The sequence below is a fragment of the Misgurnus anguillicaudatus genome, chromosome 21 (assembly GCF_027580225.2).
Source record: "Misgurnus anguillicaudatus chromosome 21, ASM2758022v2, whole genome shotgun sequence".
NCBI classification, from domain to species: domain Eukaryota; kingdom Metazoa; phylum Chordata; class Actinopteri; order Cypriniformes; family Cobitidae; genus Misgurnus; species Misgurnus anguillicaudatus.
Genome location: NC_073357.2, coordinates 44,328,466 through 44,341,576, shown reverse-complemented (window position 1 = coordinate 44,341,576; position 13,111 = coordinate 44,328,466). Strand labels below are relative to the sequence as shown.

Here is a 13,111-nt window from a genome sequence, read left to right as displayed (position 1 = left end):
CTCCAAACAACCAAAAAGTTCAATTTTGCTTTCGTCTGACCAGACTACATTCTCCCAGTATTTCATAGGTTTGTCCAAATGAGTTGCAGCAAACTTTAAACAAGCTTCGACATGCCTTTTCTTCAGTAATGGAGTGTTGCGGGGTCAGCGTGCGTAGAGGCCATGACGGCGAAGTGCATTGCTTATTGTTTTCTCTGCTGCCTCCAAGTCTTTATGGAGCTCTTAGGCTACTGAGTAGCTCCTGTGCGAGGCCGGTTGATGAAAAAGTAATGATTTTTTATTTTAAAATACATCTGAATCTGATTCCATCAATATGTTTCTCAAAAACAAGGTTGCGAAGGTCTAGTGCTCTTTGCTTTTACCCATCATGAGATGTTTCCTTTGTGACACCTTGGTAACAAAAAGCCATTTTATAGCTCATCAATTTACAAACCCAATTGATAATAATTTGCACTGATAGGAAATGTATTTACTTTCTAAATACTTACATTGCAAAAAAATGACTTGTTTTCAGTCGAATTATCTAAAAATTCTTAAATCAAGATGTTTTTTGTTAATGAGCTAAATGACTTAAGAAAATGAGTCTAGTTTTTAGACAAAAAAAACTAATTTTTGTGAATTTGTGCTTAAAACAAGCAAAAGTATCTGCCAATTGGGTGAGAAAATTATTCTTGAAATAAGTTAACTTTTTTCTTAAACACTTAATTCAAGAATAATTTTCTCACCCCATTGGCAGATATTTTTGCTTGTTTTTGAGCACTAATTTACTAATTTTTTTTATAAGTTTTAGCTCAAAATACCATATATATAATTTATTATAGCATGTTAAAATTGCCACTTTGTAGGTGTGTGCAAAAATGTGCCAGTTTGGATGTGTCTTTTAAAATGCAAATGAGCTGAAGAAGTGCAAACACTGATCACAATGATGGTGGTTTGTTGTAATTGAAACTCAATTGTGCTGTCAATTACTTTTTCTTTCTCTTTCTCTCTGCACTAAATGGTAGTGCCGTGGTTGGATAGTGCAGATTAAGGGGTGGTATAATTATAATAAGATCTCTTTATGACATCATAAGGGGAGCCAAATTTCAATGACCTAATTTTTCTCGTGTTTGCAGAGAATGGTTTACCAAAACAAAGTTACTGGGTTGATCTTTTTCACATTTTCTAGGTTGATAGAAGCACTGGGAAACGCAATTATAGCACTTAAACATGAAAAAATGCCCCTTTAAATCATTTTTCTCATCAAGAAAATACATCTTGATTTAAGAATTTTTAGATATCGTATTTCTACTGAAAACAAAAAAATACTAAGTAAAAAAGTTGTTTTTTTGCAGTGTATGGATTAGTGTTTCGAGTCTCAAGACCACTTTTTAAAGGCCTTGGTCTCGTCTTGGAATCGACCGAATTTTTACTCAGTCTCGTCTCGGTCTCTGAATTTTATTTCAAGACCACAAATGATGGCACATCACGAATCATTAATTTTATGCAGTTTATTTCAGTTTGGCAAATGATGTTGGCATTGTTTAAAGCAACACTATGTAGTTTTTTAACCTTTAAATAATGTCTCTAAAATTATTTCAGTGATAGAACAACTTTTAACTGGACAAATTGTACTGCTGCTGCAACCTGAGCAGCCTCCTAGCTGCTACATGGAAACTACATAGTGTTGCTTTAAGCATTGTTTAAGTTTCTCCCAATGACAATTTTTCTAATTTTATTACTAAAAACACGCATTGTGTTAAGTGGATGGCAAGGTTTGGGTGGTCTTGACAACAACACTAGTATGGATTTCAGCTGGTTCCTTGCCTTGGTGACTAGCTTTTTCTTAACGTGTTCAATACTTTTTTCCTGTGTCATTCAACTTTATTGCACATAACTTTATTTATTGACTTTTTTACATTTGTTGATTTCTTGAGTTAATACTGATGTCTGGTGAACATTTCATATGAATAGCATCATTGGAAATTTATATTATGTACTGAAAAAATGTTGACACGTTCAATACTTATTTCCCCCACTGTAAATACATTTTTACATAGAATAAAAGAACAGATTGCAAGTTGTATGGTGTATTCTAGGAAGCTTTTTCTTGTCTGTCTTCTTGCCTGTGAGACATCCACATATAATCATCAATGTTGCACTAAATAGCCTGACAGTCTCTGCGCATTAATAGCCGATGACAAAGAGTGATGGCTTTACGGAACTGGAATTTACATGCACAAACACGAAACGCATAAATAAAGCCTCTGTTCACATTTTCTTTTTCAGCCCAAACCAAAACATTTCTTATATTGCATTTTTAGACAATTTTTGGTAAATGACATTTTGATGCAGCCCTACATAATTCCAAAAAAAGTAGTTTGGGATTTCAAAAAGTGTCTCTCTATGAAAACTAGAACAGAATATTTCATGTTTGTGTTTAGTGGAGGAATTAGTGTGCACAAGTGATTAGGAAAGTGTGTAGAGGGGAATGTATACCACAGTATTAAACCATTGGTTAAGCAAAAGGCTAATTATTTAGTCATTAATGGAATGGAGTAGTACACCTTTGGGAATCACACTTCATTGTGTACTAATGTACTAATCAGGATCTTTTCTGGTTAGATCAGTTCACATCACATCAATGCTCTGATTGAATCGAGAACTGTAGAGCAGCAGTCTGGCCTTCCACCAGCTGTTCACATCCTTAGATTTCTTCTTGCACATTGCATTATCATTTGATTTGTATAGTACCATTCATCAGACATTGGCCTGTTCTTTCTTTCTTTCTTTACTCTTCACTCACTAAAATTCATTCTTCACATTCCAGCGTCTATGGCTATATTCACGGCGAGAACTGGTTAATCCATGCACAAGTTGATCAAGGGCAATTTGATATCTTTGGAGAACATGAAAACTCCACACAGAAAGACCACCTGACCTGGCAGGGACTCGAACCAAGTGGCCTATCCTACCTACTGTACTGGCGCTTTTCCATTGCATAGTAACCCACGGTTTGGGTCACCTTACTTTTGGGGGCTTTTCCACTGGGTGCAGTACGTAGTACCCGATACTTATTTTAGTACCACCTCAGTCGGGGTTTCCAAGCAACCCGAGCTGATACCAAAACGTGATGCGAAAACACTGTAGATCACTGATTGGTCTGAGAGAATCGTCACTACCAGCGTCATCGCTATAATGTAAAAGATTAGCTTTACCTTCATGCTACCCTGCGCTGTCTCGAGTAAACCTGTTGTCATCTCTGCTATAAGTTCCCAAACTCATTTTAGCGATGAAAAACATCCACAGGTTAAGAATCAGGAAAACCATTACATTTTTTTTCTAGACTTGTAGTTTGTGGCGACACATTCGTGATGCACACATCCGCATATATACTTAAATGCAACTTAAATGAATCTCAGTGGAGCGCGTTAACCGACGCCACGGGTGTTTGTACAGAAACTGTCATGCGATATTGAGGTAGTGATTAAAGTGATGTGCAAACATCTATTTATGGTGGTCAATTTTAATTTTGTGGTGGACTGAGAAATAAATCAATGTATGGGAATGTACAACGACGCTCTCACTTGTATGATTTCACAGCAGTAGGCAGCACAAATATAATGACACGCCTATACGCTCCGAAGTGATACTAAACTCGATGGAAAGCTAACCAAGCCAAATGAGGTGAGCTGACCCAACCAGACCCAAACCAAAACGTGGGTACTATGCAATGAAGTGTACCACTTCTTAACATCTGAACCTCTGCTACAGACAAATGCCCAAACCAGACTCAATCTGATAAAGTCAAAGAAAACATGGCAATGTTACTTACAACATAGATTGGATCAAGTTAACACCATCAGAATTAAAGCTCAAAATAGATGGAGATTAAAGCGTATGTACAGTAAACTCATAATGATGATGTTATTATAACACCCCCCAATTATTGTATTTAGTAGGACATTAAAGGTATGCCACATATAGCATCAGTGCTGTAGAGTTTATTTAAATTTATAAAAGATGCCCACTGATGTGTCAACCACCAATTACCTCTACGGAGAAAAGTAATACTTTTAATTATGCCAAAGTCACACTTCTTCAGATGAAGCTAAGTATGTAACATCACACATGTTAAGCTCTCAAAGAGGATTTAAGAACCTTTTTACTGGAATCTAATTATTACAAATATCACCTGATTTGTTAGGGTACTCTGACGCAATAATTTTTCTCACTTTTCTACACTTTGAAAGTGTTTGTTATTGTGTAAATTTGTTTCTGACTGATTTATTGATCTGCTTCATTTACATAATTAGGCATGATTGCAAAAGAAAACACTTTAAATTCATTTCTTTGTACTTATGGACTAGAGAGGCCTTTCAAGGGTTCCCTCAGTTTAATTACTTTGAAATAAGCTTTCCAAAGTACCCTATTATTGATTATGTATATTTTATGTAAATTAAATTAAATCACATTGTATATTTTCTGACCCTCGCACAGTCATCAGCCAACACCACATTGATTACTGCTTTTGTCATCTTGCCAGACTTTGCCATTAACACCAACTAAACAAAAGCATATCCAAAAACGCAAAGCTGCAGATATGCCTAAACTTGGACTGACTTTGGATTAAAGCAAACATAGCAAGAGTAGAGACTCTTACCTCTCTTGTCCTCTCCCTTAGCGCCATGTCCTCATAGTGTGGGTGGTTTGTCAATACTCTTCCTGTACACAGCTTAATCCCTGCCAACAGCTGCATACTGCCGGCAAACACTGCCCGTTTTGGCGTCTTCAATCTTTCGAGAAAAAAAAAACGTTAAATTGCTCGCCGTCACATTCACTTTTCAAGTCTCGCTAACATTTCACAACAAGGAATGGCATGGGACGGCGGGTGTGTAGTGGTGTCATTTACGAGCTGAAAATTGTTGCGAAAGCCTAAACTGTAGACATTTATTTCAAGGGAAACTGCGAAATGCTTCATTGAGGAGGGACGCAGCTATTTGTACAATCCCATCACTGACATGAAACGCTGGTTTCTTTAGGGGGTTTAAATCACCACTCTGGATATGATCTGTCTTCTATATTTTTATATATGTGCATGGGATGAAAGAAAGTGCTGAGGCTGTGTGCTATTTGATCAGCCTGATGGAGGTGTGACAGTTCAAAACATAACCTTTCATATTCACCATCTCGCATGCTAAACATACTCTTGACTATTTGCATTCCCAATAGAAACCTACAGAGCCACATGCATGCTTTCGTTTCAATCTGTTCAATTTATTTACTCAAAGCAGACATAAATCACAATAAAACTAAATACTATGGCACAGACGTCCTGCTCCAAGGTTACTCAAAAGACAAAGGCTAAGTTTGGAGCTGTATGTTGGCATTAAGAGTCCTACATGGGTCCTATTTCATAAACCTGCACCCACAGTAATTAATAAAACACCCGATGTCAAAATTATTTCATATGAACTAGTAATGCACCGATGTATCGGCTGCCGATATTTATCGGCCAATTTTTGACAAATTTGAAACCATCGGCAATAGCACGAGAAAGGCCGATACCGATTGTTTATTAATTAACTGCATAAAGAAATCCATTATATGTAAAAAACGAGTTAATGTTGTTAATAAAATAAATGCTGAATAGCAAAAACCACCTTTGAAGGTTGTCACCCTGTCTTATTATATTTGTTTTAGCTTAATTTATGCCTCTCTTATTATGTTGGTCAGTTGAATGTTAATTAGATCCAATCCATGTTCAGTAAAAATAATTTGATGCAGAAATAAACTAGCTAATAGACCAACTGTATAGTATTTTATACAAGTGTTTAATATCAGTATCGGCATTGGAATCGGCCAGAAGTTGTCTGTTTAAATCGGTATCGGCCCAAAAAATCCTATTGGTGCATCCCTAATATGAACCAAGAGAAACCATTACTGTCTACAGCCGCGAGAGTCCGCTCTATGCTGGTCCTGTATTTATGTAATTCAATGGATTCAGTGATGTGGAATGACTTTGGGACCTTTTTGAACTTGATTTGGCTTATTGTGTTAATTTAACCTATTCAGGTATGTTCTGTATGCTATTGTGTATCGTGTAAATAACTGTTTATGTTACTTTAATATATACGGAGACCTATCCAGCCTGCTGTTCTGTGCTATTGTTTAGTTGAATAACTTGCCTGTCCAGATTAACTGTCTGTTCTTCGGCTTGGACTTTGTAAAAACATTTTCTAAATAAACACGACATTTAGTCCAGTGAGACTTGTATATGTTTTTCCTCTTTAAAACTCATTTTAGAGCGACTTACAGTCCAGAAAATACGGTAGTTGAAAGAAGTCAAGTTCATTTTATAAGTTGTTGCAACTCATCTCTTGTCAAGATAAATAATAGTAAGTTGAAATTACTTAAACAAAAACATTTAGGGCAGCAAAGAATTTTTTACAATGTGGTACCGCCCGATAGGCAACACATGGTTTTATATCGGTTCAAACTGGAATGTGTTTGATTAAAGACGGCTGTATAGCTTCTGGATGAAATGTTTCATTACAGAGGAGGAAGTGTGGTCAGGGTGGGTCGTCCCCGAGCACATACCCTCGTGGAAAACCTTGCTCCAAGCTCAAGATGAGTTCAATAACTTATGTCCAGTCACTAAGTGCCACAGACAATCCAAAATGAACTCCCATTCGCCCCAGAGGGGTAAAAAAACACACCCGATTCAATCTCTGTCACTTTCCACTGCACACGGACTCAAAACAACACGTAGAGGGACAAAACAAAAAATAAGGGAGAGACTCACATACACACTCGCAAAGATTTGATGTTGACAGCGATGAAGCAGCAGAGAAGAGACAAATGGGTCTAATTACAATGGGAGAAAAATGTCTAAGTATTGGATTTTTGAAGAAAATCTTTCAGAGAGGATAACCCTCAGAGAACAGGCCACATGATGATGCACACCAATACATACATAAACACACATACAAACATATGAAGTCTATATATGTATGTATGTGTGCTTATATATTGAGCTGTAATTCACACACAGCCTCTTTCTCTCTCTCTCTCTCACGCTCAGGGGCCTTTTAAACACCCACAAAGCAGATTATGTTCTCCAATCCCTGTTCCAGTCTAACAAAGTGTTCTCCACTGCTGGACTTATCACGTTATCAGTGTTTAAAAAAAGAAACTAAACCTAATTATGTTTCAGCACTGCAAGATATCACGTCAATCCACGTCAGTCCGTTTCCTACTGGTTATTCCCTTCTCGTAATATCAGGATTCCAATCTCAAATCATGAGGAATTAACTAAAAACCTGATTTAGTATTTGTGTCTTTTTCTGTAAAAAACTGACTTTGTATAAGAATATAAATTAATAATTATTAGTATTTTGTATTATTTCATGCAGTTGGCATATTTAAAAGGTGTCTAGACACTAATTAGTTTCAGACCCGGTACTAAAAATCTTTAACTCATCATTAGAAGTAGGATATGTTCTAACGGCTTTCAAACTGGCAGTTATTAGACCCCTCATTATAAAGCCGCACCTCGACCAGGGAGATCTTAATAATTTTAGACCAATCTCATATCTCCCTTTTCTTTCTAAAATATTATTAAAAGTAGTGCCAAGCCAGCTATGCACATTCTTAGTGTATAATAATAATACGTATGAAAAGTTCCAATCAGGATTCAGGTCCCACCATAGCACAGCACTGCTTAGAGTTACAAATGACCTCCTTTTAACATCCGATTGTGGTGAAATACCAATTCTTAAATTACTAGACCTTAGTGCAGCCTTTGACACAATAGTTTTCTAGTCTATTGAGTAAGATTGTGTGATCTATGTTGGCATCAGTGGTCAGGTGTTAACCTGGTTTAGATCGTATCTTAGGGCGCACTCACATTATCCAAACCAAACCAAACCATGCCCCAGCGCGATTGTCACCCCTCCCTACTCCCCCAGGTGCACGCACTCACACTGTACATTTTATCGGCCATTTTATTGGGGCGGCAGTGGTCTAGTGGTTCATGTAGGTTGTCTACAAACCGGAAGGTTGGTGGTTCAATCCCCGGCTCCACCGGACCAAGTGTCGAGGTGTCCTTGACAAAACACCTAACCCCAGCTGCTCCCGACGAGCTGGCTGGCGCCTTGCATGGCTGACACCGCCGTCGGTGTGTGAATGTGAGTGAATGTGAGGCTATTTGTAAAGCGCTTTGGATGGCCATAGGCACTGTTAAAAGTGCTATATAAATGCAGTCAATTTACCATTTTATCGCTCCGAGTCCGGGCGCGCTTTCGTCATTAAGATGCGATTGTTTTGAAAAAAAGCAGGAAGTAAAGCTCTCTCTTAACACTGGAACCCACCGTAATGATAGGTGCGCGATTACAGACAGCCCTCTCACATGTCATTATATTGTTTGGTTGATCTGTCACCTGTGCAGCTCGGACATTCACGTAACCCCGCTGCCCGCATCAAAAGGTTTTTACGGAGGCAGATGAAGGTGAGCACAACTGAGGTCTTCACCTTTTGAATCGCGCTCAGGCGCGATTGCGCTCACACCACAGCCTTCCGCGCCTGAGCCCAAGTGAACCGCGCTCCGGCCCACCTCTGCAACCTGGCCGGGGCGCAATTAACCAATCCGCGCCCGGACGCGGAACAGAGCGATCACACTAGTGAAACAAACCAGGCTTTGGGGGTCAAACGCGCCTGAGTGCGGTTTGGTTTGGATAGTGTGAGTGCGCCCTAACTTACTGCTTTCACTTTGTTTATGTAAATGAGGAAAAGTCATGTCACTCTCATGTTAAATACGGTGTACCGCAGGGATCAGTTCTAGGCCCTATGCTTTTCTAGTTATATATGTTACCTCTAGAAGACATCATCAGGAAACATTAAAAATTGTCACTGCTATGCAGATGATACCCAGCTTTACATCTCTTCACAACCTAGTGAAAACCACCAGTTTCCTAAGCTATCAGACTGTATTAGCGATATTAGTGACTGGATGGCAAATAACTTCTTATGATAAACTCCAATAAGACAGAGATACTTATTATTGAACTGAATAGCTCCAAACAAAATATCTCAGATTACAAGTGGATGCACTGTGGTGCCATCTTCCACAGTCAAGAAATTAGGTGTGATGTTCGACAGCAATCTCTTTCGATAGTCATATCTTCAACGTCTGCCGCATAGCATTCTTTTATCTAAGAAATATCTTAAAATACGCCATATGCTGTCTGCATTAGATGCAGAGAAGCTTATTCACGCTTTTATATAATATATGTATAAAATAGTACCTATTATATAGTATGTCCTCTATAAAATTAGATATGTCTGGCTCTCTCCTATTGGTTATTTCTTCTTCTGACTAAAAAGCCGGCAGTTTTTTTTCAACCCCTAGGGAGTCAGCTGTCAGCTGGCTTAACTTAGCACCCTCTTCTATACGTTACATTATTACTACACTCGCTAGTACAGTTTAATCTTAGCCGCTGTACTTTGGTGCTTATGTTGTCCATCGATTTTTCTGTGTTTTCTACTGCATTTATTAATGTAAAACTGCTTTGAAACAATTAAACAATTGTGAAAAGTGCTATATAAATAAAATTGAATTGAACTGATTAAGGAAAATATTTTGGTAACATATTAAAATAAGTTTGTATTTGTAAACATACAAATTGCATAAGTTAACATAAACTAAGAATAAGCAATATAGTTCGGCATTTATTCATTAGCATTATTAAAGTCTGAACAAGATAAATACGCAGGTTTAACTATTTGTAAATAAAATCTCATACACAAAAAGCTGGATCTATTTTAACAAATTGGTAACACTTAAAAAAGTAAGTGGTTAACCAAAATTTTTCACCTAGAGTGAGAAAATTTTAGATGAAATTTTTTTTTAATAATTTAAGTAATTTAAGATAATTCTACTTTCACTTTTTACAATATAATTACATTTATAATTAATATAGTTATTAATTATGCATATTTATATTGAATTGAGTATTAAACTGCACCTGGATGAGGACGTGTTATCAGTTTCACAAACCTTTTAATGTTGCAGGTGGTCAATCAGAATCAAGTATTCCAAAATGTCTTATAACAGTTACGATTAACTTATATTTAATTAATAATAATAATAATGTTTATTTAATGTAGCGCCTTTACAGACTCAAGCTCGCTTTACAACAGATGTCTTTACAAGTTTACTGTACAGTGTCACAATTTTTTTCAGAGGATGAGAGCAATTTCTAGTATAAACTCTAGTTTACCTTAAAAAATAAATACACTGGCATATTTTTATTAACTGTTGATTTTCAGAGGAAATCAACCATTGACCTCTCTCAAAGTACATCATATGCTACTCGTGAGGGTCCCTGAGTAATTACCTCATATTGACAAGGGACTGCATTGGCCTCTAGCAGATTTACATTTAATTTCTGATTTATATTCTCTTATGTAAATGTCAGCTCGTGTTAGCCAGCACCCCGCTGACATTATAAAAATTGATTAATGTCATTAACATTCCAAACAGAAGAACAGACAGTGGCCTGAGCTGATGAAGCCGCAGACATATGACCATGCAATATATCTCGGAAATGCTTTTAGAATTCACTGAGCTAAATTCATGTTCTTAACATTAGACTGACGCTGATTTACTTTTATAAATACAGATAAATCAGTTGGTGTTGGAAGGTTGTTGTTTGTAATCCACTCAGCCATTTCAACGACTTTTATTTATGGTATAGCTGGACATGTGCCTTGAGATATCTCAATGTCAACAGCTAAGGTCACTGCCTGCGTATCTGTACGTTAGTGTCGGTGGTAACTTACTGTGTAAAAGTTTCCCCAACACTAACAATTCTGTCAATATTTACTTAACCTCATGTTGTCCAAAACCGGTTTGAGTTTTTATACAATAATGCTACTTTAGGGTCATGTCAAAACCTTAAAAGCTTTTAGAGTATCTAACGGTAAATCGAGTCCATAAAACTCAAACTCTATTTTTAAATGTAACTTTGAGAAACAGATCTAAAGGTAAATCATTACTTACAGAAACTTTAGACTTTCATCCTACATCATCTGTGCGTTCATTAAAGTTCATGAGTGAAGTCTGAATCATTCCTGATTTTTAATGAAACAGCTGATAGTTTTGGTATATTTATACTCAATGCTGTGCTATGGCTTCATAAGAGTTGAAAATATAGCCTATGAGTAATACAGCGTTTATATGGACAACATTTTAAGTAATTTAATGGTGCTTTTTGTATTGTTAAGCTAAAAAGCTTTAGTCCCCGCATTGACTGCAAATGTATAGAAGAGAGATACCAGCAGAGAGATTTTCATTTAGTGTTACACAGAAAAAGTCATGTGAGTTTATAAACAGCATTTGTAAAGTCTTTTCAATAAAAGGATGACAGGAAGGTTTCTAGTGAACTATTCCATTACTGAAATATCTATATGACTATTAAGGAAATATCTACATAATTGTTAAAATTATCACTTTATTTAAAGCTATTTAAATCTGCTGTTTTTCTTGGTCAGACTGATGACGGCTCTTTTAATACTCATGCTGAATGTGAGATTCCTGCATGACAACTATTCATCAAAGGGTCTAGTTTGACACATGGATATTTTTTCAGCATAAAAAATTACAGAAATCCATTACATGCCAAATGACATCAGCCGCCACCACTTGGATGATGGATAGAAAAGGAGAAGATAACGATGACGATTTGAAGTTTTTGACTCCTACCCTGACAACACTGGGGCCCTATTTAATTGATCTAAGCGCATTGTCTTAAGTGCACAGCGCACAGTCTAAAAGGGCGTGTCCGATTCCACTTTTGCTAATTTAACGACAGAAAAAAGGTTTGTGCGCCAAGCGCATGGTCGAAAAGGGTTGTTCCAATTCTCATAATGATTAATGGGTGTGTTATGGGCGTAACGTGCAATAAACCAATGAGAGTCCCGTTTATAGGTGCATACCGTAAAACTTCAAATAATAGCCCGGGCTTTTATTTTCCCAAACCTGTCGTCACACCAGGCGTCTAAAAGAGACAGGCGTCTATAAGAGACAGGCTTTTAATTTAATTGTTCAAGCATGACAGGAGGAGGTTACCACATATTACGTTTTATTTATAATTTGAATGTGTTTAGCAAATTTGTTCATGTAAGAATAACAGTCTTAAATTATTGGCAGCATAAATAAAGCAAACGAGGATATGCTTTTTTTATTGGTTATTGCATGAAATCTTACCCAGATCCCACAGTGCTATTTTCTGATTGGCTGTTGTGTTGCCTCTTTCTTTTTTTGATTGGCTCGCTCGACTAGAATTCCAGGGGAGACGGGCTTGATAGAGAGAGCGGTGCGGCCAGATACATTTTGGGCGCTGCAGCATATTAAATATATGGTAAATAGTGTTTCTGCGTGAGAAATACAATGTGTGGCGGGAGTGCATGCATGACAAAAGACTGAAAGCCCGGCTATTATCAGCAGCCCCAAAACACTACCGGCCCACTGGGAAAAGTCCCGACTCTACCGATTGCGACTCGGCTACTGTCATCATTACTGCAATCCTGACGGCAAACCTTGTTGTGTTGTCATAGTGATGAGTAATGGAACGACTGCGTCTGTCACGTGTCATCTACCGGTAATCAAAACTTTAGCGTGTGCAATCTGCACAATAGAACTGGTTTAAACAGACGATCTGACGGATTTTAGAAGATTAAATACAACCCGAAACAAAAAAAAGACCAGGCCTTTATTTGAGACAAACCTGTCATCACACCAGGCATCTAAAAGAGACAGGCGTCTATTTGGGACTCGGCTATTATTTGAAGTTTTACGGTATTACAAACGCGCTCAAAATAGCAACGCGCCAACAATGCGCCTAAACAAACCTTGTTTTCAGACCAGAACGCCCATGGGCGCAAAATTGAGCTCAAATCCATTTGCTATTTAAACAACGTGCCGCTAAACACGAAAATGATCATCGCGCCGGGTTAAAACTAGCAAAAGACACTCGCGTCGCGCATTGCGCCGGGTGATAGAGCCCTAGATGTTGCATGGTCAATTTATCTAAATGCTTTAATGTTATTAACAAATACAATTAACTTTTTG

The 13,111-nt window shown here is 37.4% G+C and overlaps 1 protein-coding gene across 4 annotated transcripts in view; it reads right to left on the bottom strand.

The window, feature by feature from the left end:
• dpy19l3 (dpy-19 like C-mannosyltransferase 3) overlaps positions 1 to 13,111 on the bottom strand; it is a 49,238-nt gene that overhangs the window by 8,495 nt on the left and 27,632 nt on the right. For all 4 annotated transcript variants that reach the window (XM_073859209.1, XM_073859208.1, XM_073859210.1 and 1 more), the window contains one exon: positions 4,643 to 4,775. In XM_073859209.1, coding sequence (XP_073715310.1) covers positions 4,643 to 4,775 — 133 coding nt within the window. The remainder of the gene's footprint in view (positions 1 to 4,642; positions 4,776 to 13,111) is intronic.